This window comes from Pituophis catenifer, unplaced genomic scaffold (genome assembly GCF_029215685.1).
Source record: "Pituophis catenifer annectens isolate HBS135680 unplaced genomic scaffold, rPitCat1.0.hap2 SCAF_1, whole genome shotgun sequence".
In the NCBI taxonomy this organism is placed as follows: domain Eukaryota; kingdom Metazoa; phylum Chordata; class Lepidosauria; order Squamata; family Colubridae; genus Pituophis; species Pituophis catenifer.
In genome coordinates, this window is record NW_027256881.1 from 6,071,870 (window position 1) to 6,088,976 (window position 17,107).

A 17,107-nucleotide genomic window follows, 5' to 3' on the forward strand; every position below is an offset into this window, starting at 1 on the left:
ATTAAAATCATATTTGGAATTTTGCAAGGTATTGTAAATCATAAGGCTCTCCCACAGAATGGGTTTAAGCTGTTCCATTCCAGTGCTTTAATCAAGTGGAAACGAAATCATCTTAATACATTTCTTTCTGGATTTCATCTCCTTCTGTTTTGGCAGTCTGGTTGTCATGTCCTCTCACAAGAAGTGTTGTCACAATCCGATTTTCTGTTGCCAAACAAGTGGTTGTTAAGTGAGCTGTGCCCAATTTTCAACCTTTTTTGTCACAGTTGCTAAGTGAATCACTGCAGTTCTTAATGCGGTCATATGCGGTCTTTAAGCAAATCTGGCTTTCCCCATTGAGTTTGCCTGACTTGGGATGCTGCAACTTCAGATAGTCCTCGACTTACAACAGTTCTCTTAGTGACTGTTTGAAGTTACAGTGGCACTGGGAGAAGTGACTTATGATCGTTTTTCACACTTACGACCACAATTGAGCCCAAAATTTATGTTGTTTAGTGAGACATTTGTTAAGGGAGTTTTGCTCTATTTTACAACCTTTCTTGCCACAGTTGTTAAGTGAATCACTGCGGTTGATAAGTTAGTAACGAGGTTGTTAAGTGAATCTGGCTTCCCCATTGATTGTGCTTGTCAAAAGGTCGCAAAAAGGTGATTGCACAATCTTGAGACACAGCAACACAGTAAGTATGAACCAGCTGGCATGCATCTGGGGATGCTGAAAAGGTTGTAAGTGTGAAAAATGTTCATAAATCACTTTTTTTAGTGCGGTGGTAATTTTGAATGGGTAATGCCTCCTACTAAGGCAGCATTTAACATCCAGCTGCCTGCAATTACTGCGAGTTCAATTCTCACCAGGCTCAAGGTCGACTCAGCCTTCCATCCTTTCTAAGGTGGGTAAAATGAGGACCCGGTTTGTGGGGGCAATAAGCTGACTTTGTATAAAATATACAAAAGAATGAAGGCTATTGCTTAACGCATTGTAAGCCACCCTTAGTCTCCGGAGAAGGGCGGCTTATAAAAATAAATTAAAAAAAAAATTGTTAAGTTAATCATTGCTGAAAGGTTAGTAACCCACTTGTTAAGTTAGTAACCTGGTTAAGTGAATCTGGTTTCCCCATTAATATTGCTTGTCAGAAAGTCACAAAAGGTGATAATGTGACTCTGGGACACTGCAACCGTCATAAATATGAGTCAGTTGCCAAAGGTCTGAATTCTGATCATGTGACCATGAAGATGCTGAAATAGTCATATGTGTGAAAAACAATCATAAGCAAGTGTGGGCTTCAAAAATTTTAGCAAGGGGTTCTCTGCCCGGTTGCTGGGTGGGTGTGGCCATAGTGGGCATGGTATAGTCGGCCTCCTGCACCATGGGAGAGGGGCATTTTTGCCCTCCCTGGGCTTCGAAGGCTTTCCTCAAGCCTCCGGAGGGGTGAAAACGACCTCCCCAGGCTCCAGAGGCTCTCTAGAGGCTGGAAACGTTTCCGGCCTTCCTGAACTTCCAGTAGGCCCGTTTTTTGCCCTCCCTGAGCCTCCACGCATGCCTTGCACTTACCTGCATCCAAAACGGACCGCATGGGGATTCCTGGGAGGGGTGGGGCAGGGTAGGCAGGGCCGGCCAGGAGTGGGATTTGGGGGTTCTCCAAATTGCACAGAATTTTAGCTAGAGGTTCTCCCGAACCCCTGCAAACGCCCAGCAGCCCATCCCTGGTCATAAGTTACATTTTCCAGTGTCGTCGTAACACTGAACAGTCACTCAATCAACTGTTGTAAGTAAAGGGCTACCTGTAAGTGTAATAATAATAATATGTAAGGACCCCCCACCCCCCTCCCAATCCTCTTCTTTCAACAGGCGCTTAAATAGGTAAGACATTTTAGCTCCCACCAGACAGAAAATAATTTTTGAGTGTTATAAAAATTTCAAAACCTGATAAAATATTGAAGGGTCCCCTCAAGGAATATCTTTTACAGGGTTGAATATCTCTCTAAGCTGCTGAAGTACCTTAATGCCATCTGGGAAGGATTATCAGTATTTTTTAATTTTCACATTCAGTTATTCCGACTGATTACGAGTTTCTGAAAATTTTTTATTCCTCGTGGCACATTTCAAGGAAGTTCAAGTCTGAGGCTTTCTGAAAGAACAATTTTATTTCTTTTGCACCCAACAGAAGGTAAAGGTAACAAGATGAGGATGCAGGCGATAAATTAACGGCCTTAATGGAACTGCCCCATCTGCAGTTTAGCCTTTGCACTGGGACCTCAGGAAGTTGTTTGCTTAGGTAATAGTTCTCTGTTGAACAAAGAGAAATAAAAATATGAAAGCTCATTTTGTTTATTAATCGCATGGCAGAAATTGAAATAGAAGAGATCAAAGAGTAAGAATGTCCTTTTTTTCCAGGAACTGCTTCACAATTCATTAAAATACATAAATAAATAAATAAATTCATCTGAACCATAAATATGCAAATAGCAGGATTTCCTGGGGAATTCTGGGAGTTGAACTTCACACATCTTAAAGTTGCTGAAGTTTAGAGACACTGTTTTATAACAGTGTCCATAGAAGGCTAGGAATCTGGAAGGCAATCGTGCCTTCTTGGTTCCTAGCCAGAATAGCCAAGGGTTGGGAAGGATGAAATCCAAGTTGTCCAGTGGGATAGAAAGAGTGCTCAAAATCTTTCTCTTGGCTTCGGCTGCTTCCTATTGATCCTAAATATGCTTTGTCTTGCCTTGCAGATGAGGTCACTCGCTCCTTAACCGGTGTGCCCAGCGGGGCTATCTCCGACGATGCCTTATTCAGGGACAAGTTAAAACACATGGGAAAATGTGAGTTATATTATGGCACGTTGCTGGGCAGAAGCCAACACCGTGATGCATATTTCCTGCCATTGTCTCTCTATAAGCAGGGGACTCCAAACTTGGCAATCTTAAGGTCTGTGTCCCAAAGGTGCCTTTAAAAAAAGCAACTGGACTTCCTTGTTGTTTTTTTGTCCCTTGAAAACGTTTCGTTTCTCATTCAAGACGTTTTTTCAGTTCTCATCTTTCTTGGATGAGAAGCAAAATGTTTTCACGTATAAAAAACGAAGGAAGTCCAGTTGCCTTTTGAAAGAGCATCTTTGGGACAGCCATGACCTGGATGATTGAGAATCTGCATAAAAGCCCCACTTGGAATATGGCATCCAGTTTTGGTTGCCACGATGTAAAAAAGATGTTGAGACTCTAGAAAGAGTGCAGAGAAGAGCAACGAAGATAATGAGGGTGTCAAGTTTCGAGGTCATCTCAAATAAATTGCATTTCAAACAAAGTCTTTGAAGAAAAACACCTATTTATTAAGCACGACATTCTGGACCCAACTCCATTGAAGCCAACACTGACTTCCAGCCCCAAAACCCTCCCTTTCTGTTCCCCACTCCCCTGCACTCATTGGCCATCTTCAAGTCATTCTACCCCTAATCTATTCCAGCTCAAAGGAATTTCCCCCCTCCCATCCCATCTCCTAGGGGATATTATCTCCAGGGAAAATAAGGAGGTGAAAAGTCAGACGTCCCTTTCCACATGCCTTCGCTTCTCATTCTTATGTCAGCACTAGGGTAAATGCAGCTTGAAATGCTGACATCGGGGACTGGAGGCTAAAATATATGAAGAACGGTTGCAGGAACTGGATATATCTAGTTTAATGAAAGGGACTAGTGAAGCATTAATATACGTTCCATCCTTAAATTGTTACACTCCTTAATATGTAATGTAAATATGTAAATATATAGCTATATAGATAAATAGTCTACCAATGTGACAACTTTAAGAGCAAGTCGTAAGACTTGATTGATGTTCGTCTGTTTTGTATGTTGTATCGTCGTATTTATGTTTGTTTGTACTTTTTAACTTATAAAATTTTTAAAAAAAGAAAAGAAAAAAAAAGAAAAGAAGGACTAGGGGTGACCTTATAGCAATCTTCCAATGTCTTGGGGCTGCCACAAAGAAGACGGAATCAAGCTATTCTTCAAAGCACCTGAGGGTAGGAGAAGAAGCAATGGGTGGAAACTAATCAAGGAGAGAAGCAACTTAGAACTAAGGAGAAATTTCCTGACAGTTAGAATAATTAATCAGTGGAACAACTTGCCTCCAGAACTTGTGAATGCTCCAACACTGGAAGTTTTTAAAAAGAGATTGGATAAACATTGTCTGAAGTGGTGTAGCAGTGGTGAATTGCCCCTGTTTGGACCGGTTCACAAGAACCGGTAATAAAACTGGCGGGAAGCCCCGCCCACCACCCCAGATGTCGTCATTGACCGCAAGCGCGAGGGTGCGATCCCATTGTGAACTGGTAGTAAAGGTAAGTAGAACCCACCCCTGTGGTGTAGGGTATCCAGCCTGAGCAGGGGGTTGGACTAGAAGACCTCCAAGGTCCCTTCGAACTCTGTTATTCTATTCTAAGTCATAGTAGACAAGATGCCCATAGACATGCTGGCTTGGGAATTCTGGGAGTTGAAGTCCACAAATCTTAAAGTTGCCAAGTTTGGAGACCCCTGCTCTATAGGATTGGATGCCAGCTTTCTTGCAACCCCCAACATGGCATCAAACCAGCTGGAATTCCAAAGAAATTAAGTCCCAACAGACAGGGTAGCATGGTAGTGAAGGTGTAGGATTTGGAGAAAAGGAAAACTTTAATTTCTGTCCTGCTCCTACCCCACATAGTGAAAGCTCTCAGTACGGAGGGTGGGCTTTGGGCTGGCTGTTTCTCTCAGCCCAAGAGACTATGATGTGGGGAGGATTTTGGACCAGGAATGGGAGAGTTTCTAAACCTCTTTCAATCATTTGCAACTAGTCTCAGGGATCAGTTGCGCCAAAGCAGGGAACAGCAATAAGACATTAGAAGATACAACAATCTTCTGTGCATTCCCCAAATACCTTGTCATCATCAGTTCAGGGCATCCGTGGGTAGGTTTTTGTGCACGAGTGTCAAAATTGGGAAGATGATGGATGGAATGTCACACACTCATTCAAAAGGGGCAAGGTTTGCCTTACATCTGCTGCCTCCCTGATTTTGACACACAGGTGGATGTAACTGCATCAGACTTTTCCCAAGTAAATTCTGGAGTAAGAATTAACTGCCAGTCCCTTGTCCTTTAGGAAAAGAGGACGCCATTTTGTCATTTAATCTGGTCCTATGGGTAGGGTGACCTCTGCCTTTTTCAGAGACTCCCTCTATTTTTTCTTCAGTTAAGACTAAATGTACTACAGCTGTAAAATTCGGGATCTTGAAGGAACTATAATTTTTATAGAATATAGAATAACAGAATTGGAAGGGAGCTTGGAGGTCTTCTAGTCCAACCCCCTGCTTAGGCAGGAAACCCTACACCACTTCAGACAAATGGTTATCCAACATCTTCTTAAAAACTTCCATTGTTGGAGCATTCACAACTTCTGGAGGCAAGATGTTCCACTGATTAATTGTTCTGTCAGGAAATTTCTGCTTAGTTCTAAGTTGCTTCTCTCCTTGATCAGTTTCCACCCATTGCTTCTTGTCCTGCCCTCAGATGCTTTGGAGAATAGTTTGACTCCCTCTTCTTTGTGGCAGTCCCTGAGATACTGGAAGACTGCTATCATGTCTCCCCTAGTCCTTCTTTTCATTAAACTAGACATACCCAGTTCCTGAAACCGTTCTTCATATGTTTTAGCCTCCAGTCCCCTAATCCTCTTTGTTGCTCTTCTCTGCACTCTTTCCAGAGTCTCCATATCTTTTTTACATTGTGGCAACCAAAATTGAATGCAGTATTCCAAGTGTGGCCTTACCAAGGCTTATAAAGTGGTATTAACACTTCACGTAATCTTGATTCTATCCCTCTATTTATGCAGCCTAGAACTGTGTTGGCTTTTTTGGCAGCTGCTGCACACGGCTGGCTCATATTTGCCCACTAGGACTCCAAGATCCCTCTCACAGTATGGAGATCTTAATCAAGTTACTAGTCCTTAAGCCTCTCACTTTTTTTAAAAAAAAAAAAATTGATTTATATGCCGCCCTTCTCCGGAGACTCAGGGCGGCTTACAATGCGTTAAGCAATAGCCTTTATACTTTTGTATATTTTTATACAAAGTCATCTTATTGCCCCCACAATCTGGGTCCTCATTTTACCTACCTTAGAAAGGATGGAAGGCTGAGTCAACCCTGAGCCTGGTGAGATTTGAACTAGCAGTAATTGCAGGCAGCTGATGTTAATAACTGTTAATAACAGTGCTTTAGTCTGCCGCACCACCAGGCTTTGGCAGTATGAAGCCCATACCTGAGTATAAGAATGCTTGGAGATAACTGCTTTTTTTCCTCCCGCTAAACACCGTTTTTCTTTTTAGCTACACGCAAGAAGTTGTTTGAACTTGCCAGAGCTTTCTCAGAAAAGACCAAAATGAGGAAGTCAAAAAGAAAACAGCTTTTGAAGCACCAAGTGTATCCTTTCCTGGTTGTATGAAATGATCTCCTATTGGTCTCCCAACCTGGTGATCTTGAGGATCCTCCCTGCTGTTCTTTCTTCATGAATGAGAACATCACTCCATGCCTTGGTGGCATGTAAAGAGACTTTAATTCAAGTGTAAAGAGAGGTTTATTCTAGCGTGAATTTCCTCATGTTTTCCCTCATCCTCCTGGCCATTGCTGAGAATTCTGGGAAACGAAGTCCACAAATGATGAACAGGAGTTTGAATGCAGGATTCTTGGCCTTTCCCCATCAGCTGGCTACCTGTTGTGTTCTGGGGGCATTCAGCAGTTTGGCTGATTTTCTTGGCTCTCCTCCTGCTCCAAATGGGACCAGGGATTAAAAATAGTAACCACAGAAGCAGAACAACCAGATTAGCTTTGTTCCATATAGCAGGAGTCTCCAACGTTGGCAACTTTACGACGTGTGGACTTCAACTCCCAGAATTCTGGGAGTTGAAGTCCACACGTCGTAAAGTTGCCAAGGTTGGAGACCCCTGCCATATAGCATCAACCTTGTTAACTCTCAAGACTCTTTTTTTCCCCGCTGTGTATTCAAAATGGACTGTGATTAATATAGGTTTTTAGTGTCATTTTTTGTATAACTTGGTATTTTGAGGGTTGCTGCTGTTATTATATTATTATTGTTCTTGTTGGGATGGTGACATGGTTCAGAGGGGTGGGCATTCCTTCTTTCAAGAGCCGGATATGGGAATTTCATTTTAATGAGCGTTGTTGTGCATGACAATAAAGCTCATCTTATCTTGTTATCTTATCACCCAATGTCAGCGTTCCAAGTAACACCCTCCCAACGAAAGAAGACTCCGAGGCTTGAAGTTCCTCAAAGTTCCATTTTGTTAGAGATATCATATTGGCACATCTGGGAAAACCCGAATCTGAAAGCTTCCAGGTTTTCCCCAACCAACAGAAAGTCCAAGCCCCTTCCCCTGCATCCACATGCCCATCACATGGTCCAATCAATGCACCGTCCCAAACTGGAGATGCCTCCCAGCCGCACCCCTCCAGGTGCAGGGCAAGATGTCCTTGACTCTCTGAGAAAGGAATGTTATTATGACTACATATCACCCTTGCTCCATACAATCTCCCCTCCCAGTTTCCCACAGCAGTAAATGTGGCAGGCCTGAAGATCCAATGCAAAAGATGGCTTCCAGGCCTGACACTCACTTTTGAGTGTGGACCTCCAGGAAGTGGTGTGGAGGCCAGTCTCAAACCTCAGACAGGTTCAGATGATCTTCTTCCAAACTAGGACTGTTTTTAAGCAGCGTTGCTCTCATTGGTTGGGATTTTAAAGATTTCCATTCGATGTGTGGTTTGGATTATGTTCTCCTTAACGCCAATCCAGGATGGGGACTGCAGCCTCAACAGCAAACCTTCTTGATGACGTTGAAGGACATTCATGTGGTAAGAATTAGAGAGTTCAATTGGCCCAGCTCCTTAATTGCACCTTGAGTTTTGGGACCCTGAAATTATACCATTCATTTTGCTGTGGGCCTACAAAATATAAATTCCTGCTCCAGGAGGAATGTGTATGTAAGGTAGACTTCAATTTACAACCACAATTGAGCCCAGAATTTATGTTGCTAAGTGAAGAATTTGTTAAGTGAGTTTAGCCTCATTTTATGGCTTTTCTTGCAACATTTGTTAAGTGAATCACTCCAGTTGTTAAATTAGTAACACGGTTGTTAAGTGAATCTGGTTTCCCCATTGACTTTGCTTGTCAGAAAGTTACAACAGGTGATCACATGACCCCCGGGACACTGCAACCGTCATAAATATGAGCCAGTTGCTAAATGCCTGAATTTTGATCAAGGGTAAGGTGACCAGACGTCCCGCTTTTGGCGGGACAGTCCCGCTTTTGAGCAATTTGTCCCGCGTCCCGCGGCGTTTCAAAAAAGTCCCGATTTTTCTTGAGCCCCAGCTGATGGCTAGAAGAAAAAAAAACTGTTTAAACTCTTGCCCGGGGCTTCAAAGGGCCGCCCTACAGGCAATCAGTGTAAAGCAGGTTTTTTTTCCCCTAGCTAAGCTTCAGAAACGAAAACGAAACCAGGGTCTTTGGTGCAGCGTGACAAAATGAGGCAGAGAGAGATTTATTTTTATTTTTATTTTTCCTCCCCAAAAAAGGTAGGTGAAAAACTGCAAACAATGGGAAATTTAGGAGGAGACTTCAAGATTTTAAAACACAAAGGAAAAAAAGCTGTATTTAACTAGGGAATTGTAATAATTGAGATACTATTAATTGTATATTGTGTTGAAAGCAGAAATGGTTAAGTTGTGGTTCAGAGGAATATATGGGAGAAATTATTTGGTTTATTATTATTGGTAAATATAATTAATTGATTTGTAAGAAATTGGATTGCATGGAAATAATTGGAATATTCATGTTCATATTGATTAATATACAAAAAAGATAGTTTTATAACTAATTGATTTATATTAAAATGTTGAATTTGTATTAAACAACTGTATTACATAATTACATAATTAAACAATGTGAGGATGGATATAAAAATAGATGATAATGGGAAGGGGTATAATATAGAATAGAAGGGAAAAATTGAATTTGATTAAGATTAGAGATGAGGATGAAGGGTAATATTGGTTTTTTAAAAAAATAGATGAAGAATAAATATGGCAAAAAGGAAATATAGAAATTGTAAATTTAATTGAAATGACTAAACGCTGTTTAAATTTGTGAACCAGCCAAATATTCTGTTCAAAGAAAATACATTGTATGTTTGTATGTGTGTTTCTAATTATTGCTATTTATTCATATTTGTTCTCTTTTATTCTTTAAAGTTTAACAATTCATTCTTTATCTTAATATCTTTATATTTGCTTGGGGTTGGCTTTCTTCCCTTTCATCTTTTTTATTGTACAGCAATCTTTCTCCTCAAACCTACCACCTCTCTCTTTTCTTTCCTTCTTACTTTCTCTTCCCCCCACCCTCTTTTTCTCCTCCCTACTTCCTCTTTCTTTCTCCTTCTCCTCCTCTCTTCCTCCCTCTCTTACCCTCACTCCTACTCTAATTTCCATTCCTTCATCCCTCTCTATTGCTGTAATCCTTTAATGCATATGGACTACTCAGAGGGCTGAAAAAGTTATTTTTGACTGGTCCTCACACTTTTGACCAGTCCTCGAACTTATGACTGTCCTCACATTTTACATTTTTGCCCTATCTTGTCATCATGGTGAAGAGAAGCAGTTGTGAAATGAGTGACGTGGTTGTTAAGAATACTGCACGGGCATAAATGTGAGGATGGTCATAAGTGTGAGGACCAGTCAAAAGTGCGAGGACCTGTCAGAAATGACTTTTTTCAGCCCTCTGGTTAGTCCTTTTGTGCATATGGACTACTCAGAGGGCTGAAAAAGTTATTTTTGACTGGTCCTCGCACTTTTGACCAGTCCTCGAACTTACGACTGTCCTCACATTTTACGTTTTTTTCCCTATCTTATCACCATGGTGAAGAGAAGCAGTTGTGAAATGAGTGACATGGTTGTTAAGAATGCTGCACGGGCATAAATGTGAGGATGGTCATAAGTGTGAGGACCAGTCAAAAGTGCGAGGACCTGTCAGAAATGACTTTTTTCAGCCCTCTGGTTAGTCCTTTTGTGCATATGGACTACTCAGAGGGCTGAAAAAGTTATTTTTGACTGGTCCTCGCACTTTTGACCAGTCCTCGAACTTACGACTGTCCTCACATTTTACATTTTTGCCCTATCTTGTCATCATGGTGAAGAGAAGCAGTTGTGAAATGAGTGACATGGTTGTTAAGAATGCTGCACGGGCATAAATGTGAGGATGGTCATAAGTATGAGGACCAGTCAAAAGTGTGAGGACCTGTCAGAAATGACTTTCCAGCCCTCTGAGTAGTCCCTATACACATAGCCATGGCCACCCGGTCACATGACCAGCTAGCCACGCCCACCCAGTCACATGGCCTCCAAGCCACGCCCACACAATAAGCCACGCCCACAATGGTGTCCCTCTTACCAATGTTAAAATCTGTTCACCTTACCCTATACACATAGCCATGGCCACCCGGTCACATGACAAGCTAGCCACGCCCACCCGGTCACATGACCAGCTAGCCACGCCCACAAAATAAGCCACGCCCACAATGTCCCTCTTTACCAATGTTAAAATCTGGTCACCTTAATCAAGGGACCATTTGGATGCTGCAACAGTCTTAAGTGTGAAAAATAGTCATAAGTCACTTTATTCAGTGCTGTTGTAACTTCGAACGGTCACTAAACAAATGGTTGTAAGTCGAGGACTACCTGTATTGTAGAAATGGAGACAACTAGGGTGATTGTCTATGGGGATTCTCAGTCATCCAATAGGTTATGGTTGTCGCAAAAGTGCTTTTTTAAAGAGGCAACTGGACTTTCTGGGGTTTTTTTTCAGATTGTTCCATTTCTCATCCAAGAATCTTCTTCAGCTCTGACTGGAATCCTTCCATTCCCCACCATGCAGTCAGAACTGAAGAAGCTTCTTGGATGAGAGGCAACATGTCTTCAAAGAAAAACCAGAAAGTCCAGTTGCCTCTTGAAAAAAAGCACCTTTTGGGACATTTATTTATTTATTTATTTATTTTATTCAATTTGTATACCGCCCTTCTCCTAGTGGACTCAGGGCGGTGAACAGCCAGAACTAAAACACATACCAATACAAAATTTAAAATTATTAGAAGAATGACATACTTTGGCCCAAATTTAAAACAAATCGAATTAAAACCCATTGACAGATTAAAAGCTAAAAAGCTAAAAAACTAAAAACCCTACACCTAGGGTGATGTAAGGCTGCCAGCTGTAATCAAGGGCATTGGTGTTGGGAGCTAATAATTTTATTGGAGGAGGGTGAGAATCCTTGATGTGGAGTCTGGGGTGGATAAGAGATTGCTAGAAATAGCAATATGGTAGCACTTAGACTTATCTATTGCTACACAGTGCTTTACAGCACTCTAAGCTGTTTGCAGAGTCAGCATATTATTCCCACCCTCCCCCAACAATCTGGATCCTTAGTTTACCAATCTCGGAAAGAATCAACCGTGAGTCTGTCAGGATTAAACTCCTAACTGTGAGCAGTGCACGCCTGCAATATTGCATTCTAGCCACTGCACCACCACAGCTCTTCAATCATCTTTATAGTTGGCCACAAGGACAGCCTCTCTCCAACGCTGCCTTTTTCTGCCTTTGAATCAGAGGTGAAATCCAGCAGGTTCTGACAGGTTCTGTAGAACTGGTAGTGGAAATTTTGAGCAGTTCGGAGAACCGGTAGCGGAAATTTTGAGTAGTTCAGAGAACTGGCCAATACCATCTCTGGCTGACCCCAGAGTGGGGTTGGAATGGAGATTTTGCAGTATCCTTCCCCTGGAATGGGGTGGGAATAGAGATTTTGCAGTATTCTTCCCCTGCCACGCCCACCAAGCCACACATGCCCACCAAGCCACGCCCCCAGAACCGGTACTAAAAAAAATGGATTTCACCACTGCTTTGAATTGAAACCAACTCTAGTCTAGTTGCAAAGTTGGGCCATTGCAGATCTGCCGGCTTCAACCATCTCCTATATCTTGGTGTTTCAGATGAGGACTGCCAAATAAGAAGAAAATTACCTGCAGCAGAAGAACCATCAAAAGAAGTACAATAAGGTATGCTGATTTTTGTTCCAACAATCATCAATTCATTTGCTAGGTACTCTGAACAGAAACATTCAAGGTTATTGCTGTTTACAAAGACCAAACAGCATTCAAAAATGTCCTCATCGTTAATAATATATTCTTTTAATTTAAAATTAAAACAGGACAGCTATAATGAATAGAAATGGGGGGGGGGGGGTTGCTAGCTAGTTAGTGGGAATGGAGAAGACTTTAAAAAACGACGTTCTTAAGCAAGCTTTTACCCTGAATTTATATTTATACAATCCTTGGTCGAATAAACAGAGGCTAGAATCAAAATCACATGACATATTAGTACTGCTTTATAAATCTTTAGTAAGGCTACACCTGGAATACTACGTACAGTTTCGGTCACCATATTACAAAAAAGATGTTGAGACTTTGGAAAAAGTGCAAACAAGAGCAACTAAGATAATTAAAGGCCTGGAGACTAAAACGTATGAAGAACGGGTTGCAGGATTTGGGTTTGGCTAGTCTAGAGAAAAGAAGGACTAGGGGGGATATGATAACAGTTTCCCAATGTTTGAGGAGCTGCCACAACTTAATTTCCAAAGCACCAGAAGGCAAGACAAGAAACAATGGATGGAAACTAATCAAGGAGAGAAGCAACCTGGAATTAAGGAGAAACTCCTAACAATGACGACAATTAACCAGTGGAACAGCTTGCCACCAGAAGTTGTGGGTGCTCCTTTACTGAAAGTTTTTAAGAAGAGACTGGAGAGTCACTTCTCTGAAATGGTGTAGTAGGGTCTCCTGCTTGAGCCGTGGGTTGGATAGAAGATCCCTTCCTGCTCTATTCTGATTAATTGGCCTCTAGATTTTCTGGTCTTACACTACCTGTCTAGATCCAGTCCATGTTGATGCTGCTCGGTGTGAAGATATGTGGAATTGTGCTGCTTTTTAAAAATGTTGTTATGCCCATGTTGGAAGAGGCAAGATCAAAAAGCAGTGATGATAACAACAAGAGAAAGTGGAACCTCTAAGTTCCAACTACTAGGTAATAGCAACTCCCTGGTCTGGACTGATCTTCAAAAGATATGCAGAGGTGTAACTGGCTAATAGAGGGACACGGTGGCTCAGTGGCTAAGATGCTGAGCTTGTCGATCAAAAGGTGGCAGTTCAACAGTTTGAATCCTTAGTGTCGCGTAACGGGGTGAGCTCCTGTTATGTGTCCCAGCTTCTGCCAACCTAGCAGTTCGAAAGCATGTAAAAAATGCAAAGTAGAAAAATAGGGACCACCTTTGGTGGGAAGGGAACAGCGTTCCGTGCACCTTTGGCGTTGAGTCATGCCGGCCACATGACCATGGAGACATCTTCAGACAGCGCTGGCTCTTCGGCTTTGAAACGGAGATGAACACTGCCTCCTAGAGTCAGGAACGACTAGCACATATGTGCGAGGGGAACCTTTACCTTTACCTTTAACTGGCAGGGGGGCAGAGGTCGACCTCGAGGCCTCTCGTCTGTGGAGTGCCGCAGGGATCGGTCCTCTCGCCCCTTCTGTTCAACATTTATGTGAAGCCGCTGGGCGAGATCATCCGTGGCTTCGGGGTGAGATACCATCAGTACGCTGATGACACCCAGCTGTACATCTCCACCCCAGTCATCAGCTGTACATCTCCACCCCAGGCCACCCCAACGATGCCCTTGAAGTGATGTCTCAGTGCCTGGAGGCTGTGCAGATCTGGATGGGGAGGAACAGGCTCAAGCTCAACCCTTCCAAGACTGAGTGGCTGTGGCTCCCGGCATCCCGATATAGTCAGTTGACTCCATCACTGATTATTGGGGGCGAGTCCTTGGCCCCCACAGAAAGGGCTCGCAATCTGGGAGTCCTCCTGGATATGCAGCTGTCCTTGGAGGAACATCTGACGGCTGTAACCAGGGGGACCTTTTATCAGGTTCGCCTGATTCGCCAGTTGCGGCCCTTTCTTGATCAGGATTCCCTGTGCACAGTCACTCATGCCCTCGTCACCTCTCGCCTTGACTACTGCAATGCTCTCTACATGGGGCTCCCCTTGAGGGGCACCCGGAGGCTCCAGCTGGTCCAGAACGCAGCAGCGCGGGTAGTGATGGGAGCAGCATGGCGCTCCCATGTAACACCGCTCCTGTGCGAGCTGCACTGGCTCCCGGTGGTCTTCCGGGTGCGCTTCAAGGTGTTGGTTATCACCTTTAAAGCGCTCCATGGCATAGGGCCTAGCTATCTTCGAGACCGCCTGCTGCTACCTCCCAGCGACCCGTGCGCTCCCACAGAGAGGGCCTCCTCAGGGTGCCATCAGCCAAACAATGTAGGCTGGTGACCCCCAGGGGGTGAGCCTTCTCTGTGGGGGCACCTACCCTCTGGAATCAGTTGCCCCCAGAGATAAGGAGAATCCAAGACCTCAGTGCCTTCCGCCGTGCCCTTAAAACCCACTTTTTCCAGCAAGCCGGGCTGGCTTAAGAAATTTTTTAAAATTTTTAAAATTTTTAAATGTTTAATTGGTTTGTGGTTTTTTAAATTTTGGGCCAAATTTATATAGAATTTAATTGTTTTTAATATTTGTATTTCATGTTTTTAATTCTGGCTGTGCACCGCCCTGAGTCCTCAGGGAGAAGGGCGGTATATAAATTAAAAATAAATAAATAATAAGAAAAAAAAAAACTAGCTAGTCCTTGAATAGGAGAACACGAGGAAATCCAAGAATGGACTTTTTAAAAAAGCAGCTAAATAGGAACCAGTTTCAAACCGTGTTGTATTGTTACCAAGAAAGCAGCTTGGAGATACTCGAAGGAGATTTTATCTTCCTCCAGTTCCTCTTTGCACAGAGCTAAGAAGGATACCCTTCTTTAAATTCTGGTAGTCCTCAACTTACAACAGTTCGTTTAGTGACTGTTTGAAGCTACTAAAAAAAGTGACCTATGTCTGTTTTTCACAATTGCAATCGTTGCAGCATCCCTGCGGTCATGAGATCAGAATTCAGATGCTTGGCAACTGACTCATATTTACGACGGTTACAGTGTCTGGGGATCATGTGATTTCCTTTTGCCATCTTCTGACAAGCCAAGTCAATGGAGAAGCCAGATTCACTTAACAACCATGTTTCTAGCTTAACAACTGCAAGTGATTCACTTAACAGTTGTGGCAAAAATGGTCGTAAAATGTGGGGGGGGGGGAAACTCACTTAACAACTGTCTTGCTTAGCAACTGAAATTTTGGGCTCAATTGTCATCGTAAATTGAGAACTACCTGTTCAAGCTTTTATTAATATTCCCATATTTCTCTCTTTTTCTTTTCTAGATCCAGAATTGGCAATGGGAGGGAGGGGGGAAGCCAAATAAGACGAGAAACCATGATGATTAAAAGGGAAGATAGTTTTTATGCTGGTGACTCTAATCTGGAACGATCCGAGGCTTCTCCCAAGTTCAACCGTTCGGGAACATGAAGGCACGTTTTGATTTTTTTATCCTGTGACTAAGAATTTGGGTCTTACTCTTCCATCTTTTTTCAACTCTGAGGAATCCAGCTCCCCCAACCACCAAAAAAGGGGGGAGAGAGAAAACGGACAACTGACCTAATCTTTTATACGCCAATCTTTGAAGCTGATAATCTGTCATCAAATGTGGTTCAGATGTATGAAAGGAAAGCCATACCATTGTTCCAAAGTGGTTTCTGCTAAAACACCTTTGAACCGTGACTTTTGAACGAACGGATACTTGTGTCCTTTACATCCAGGTAGAGGATGGCCCTCCAGATTTTGCTGTATTGTGGATGATGATTTTTACTATAATTATATAATGATTGCTGCTAATAGAAAAGAAACCTGAATCATGCTATTTGAGTGTGATAATCAGAATAATATAATTTCCCACCCCCCTCCACGAAAAAGTGTTCCTGCAGATCCCTTCCACAATCAGAAGCCGTTCATGATAGATATTTCTCCTTTTTCAGGGGTCAAAAAAGTCAAGACAGCACCTTCAAACGAGTTAAAAATTCAAACTTTTTCAAAATATTTTCTTTAATCAAGTTTGAACAAAACATAGTCAATCCAACACAAACTAATAAAGAGCAGAAGAGAAAGAAAGAGAGAGAGAGAAAGAAAGAAAGAGAGAGAGAGAGAGAGAGAGAGAGAAAGGAAGGAAGGAAGGAAGGAAAGAAAGAAAGAAAGAAAGAAAGAAAGAAAGAAAGATTTCTGATTTCTTTGTATTCCTTTGCAGCAAATATAAATACAGTATATATAAAATACAGTAATATAAAATTACTCCATGATTTTTAAAAAAAACCTCTCACTTTTTATTATTCATTTCCCCCTCCTAATCATCATTACCACAAATCATAAGTGCATTTTTTTTCCTGTTTTATGCAAAAAAGTCTACAAGGTTTTCCAGTTGATCATAAATGTCGATATTGGTTTTTCTCTAATCAAAGAGGTTAATTTAACCATCTCCACAAGTTCTATCATCTTCACCAATCGTTCCTCTGTTGCAGGTACCATAGTGCTGAGCCTTTCCAGTTTTCTGCATAGAATAATCTTGCTACAGTTGTCATAAATAAAACGAAAGTTCTGGGACTTTTTTTTTCTAGTTGTTTGTCCATTAGCCCAAAAGAAAAGCATCTGGGTTCAGCTATACTTCAAGATCTTCTGAATTAATGCATATATTTGTATCCAATATGTTTTGGCTTTTTTTACAGGTCCATCAAACATGATAAAAAGTCCCTTCATGCCGTTCACATTTCCAGTAAAGATTCAAAGTACCTTTTATACATTCTAGACCCGTGATGGCGAACCTATGGCATGCGTGCCACAGGTGGCACATGGAGCCATATCTGCGGGCACGTGAGCATCGCCCTAGCTCAGCTCCAGCTGATTTTCGGGCCTTCTGGGCCCACCGGAAGTCGGGAAATGGGCCATTTCTGGCCTTTGGAGGACTTCCGGGGGGAAGGCCATTTTTGCCCTCACCAGGCTCCAAGAAAGCCCCTGGA

The 17,107-nt window shown here is 42.4% G+C and overlaps 1 protein-coding gene across 3 annotated transcripts in view; it reads left to right on the top strand.

Annotated features, from left to right (window-relative positions):
* The window catches only part of CUEDC1 (CUE domain containing 1), a 108,862-nt gene extending 91,755 nt beyond the window's left edge, over positions 1-17,107 (top strand). For all 3 annotated transcript variants that reach the window (XM_070945349.1, XM_070945365.1, XM_070945357.1), the window contains 5 exons: positions 2,728-2,817; positions 6,340-6,433; positions 7,821-7,879; positions 12,061-12,126; positions 15,425-17,107. In XM_070945349.1, the coding sequence (XP_070801450.1) occupies positions 2,728-2,817; positions 6,340-6,433; positions 7,821-7,879; positions 12,061-12,125 (308 nt within the window). In that variant the 3' untranslated portion in view covers position 12,126; positions 15,425-17,107. The remainder of the gene's footprint in view (positions 1-2,727; positions 2,818-6,339; positions 6,434-7,820; positions 7,880-12,060; positions 12,127-15,424) is intronic.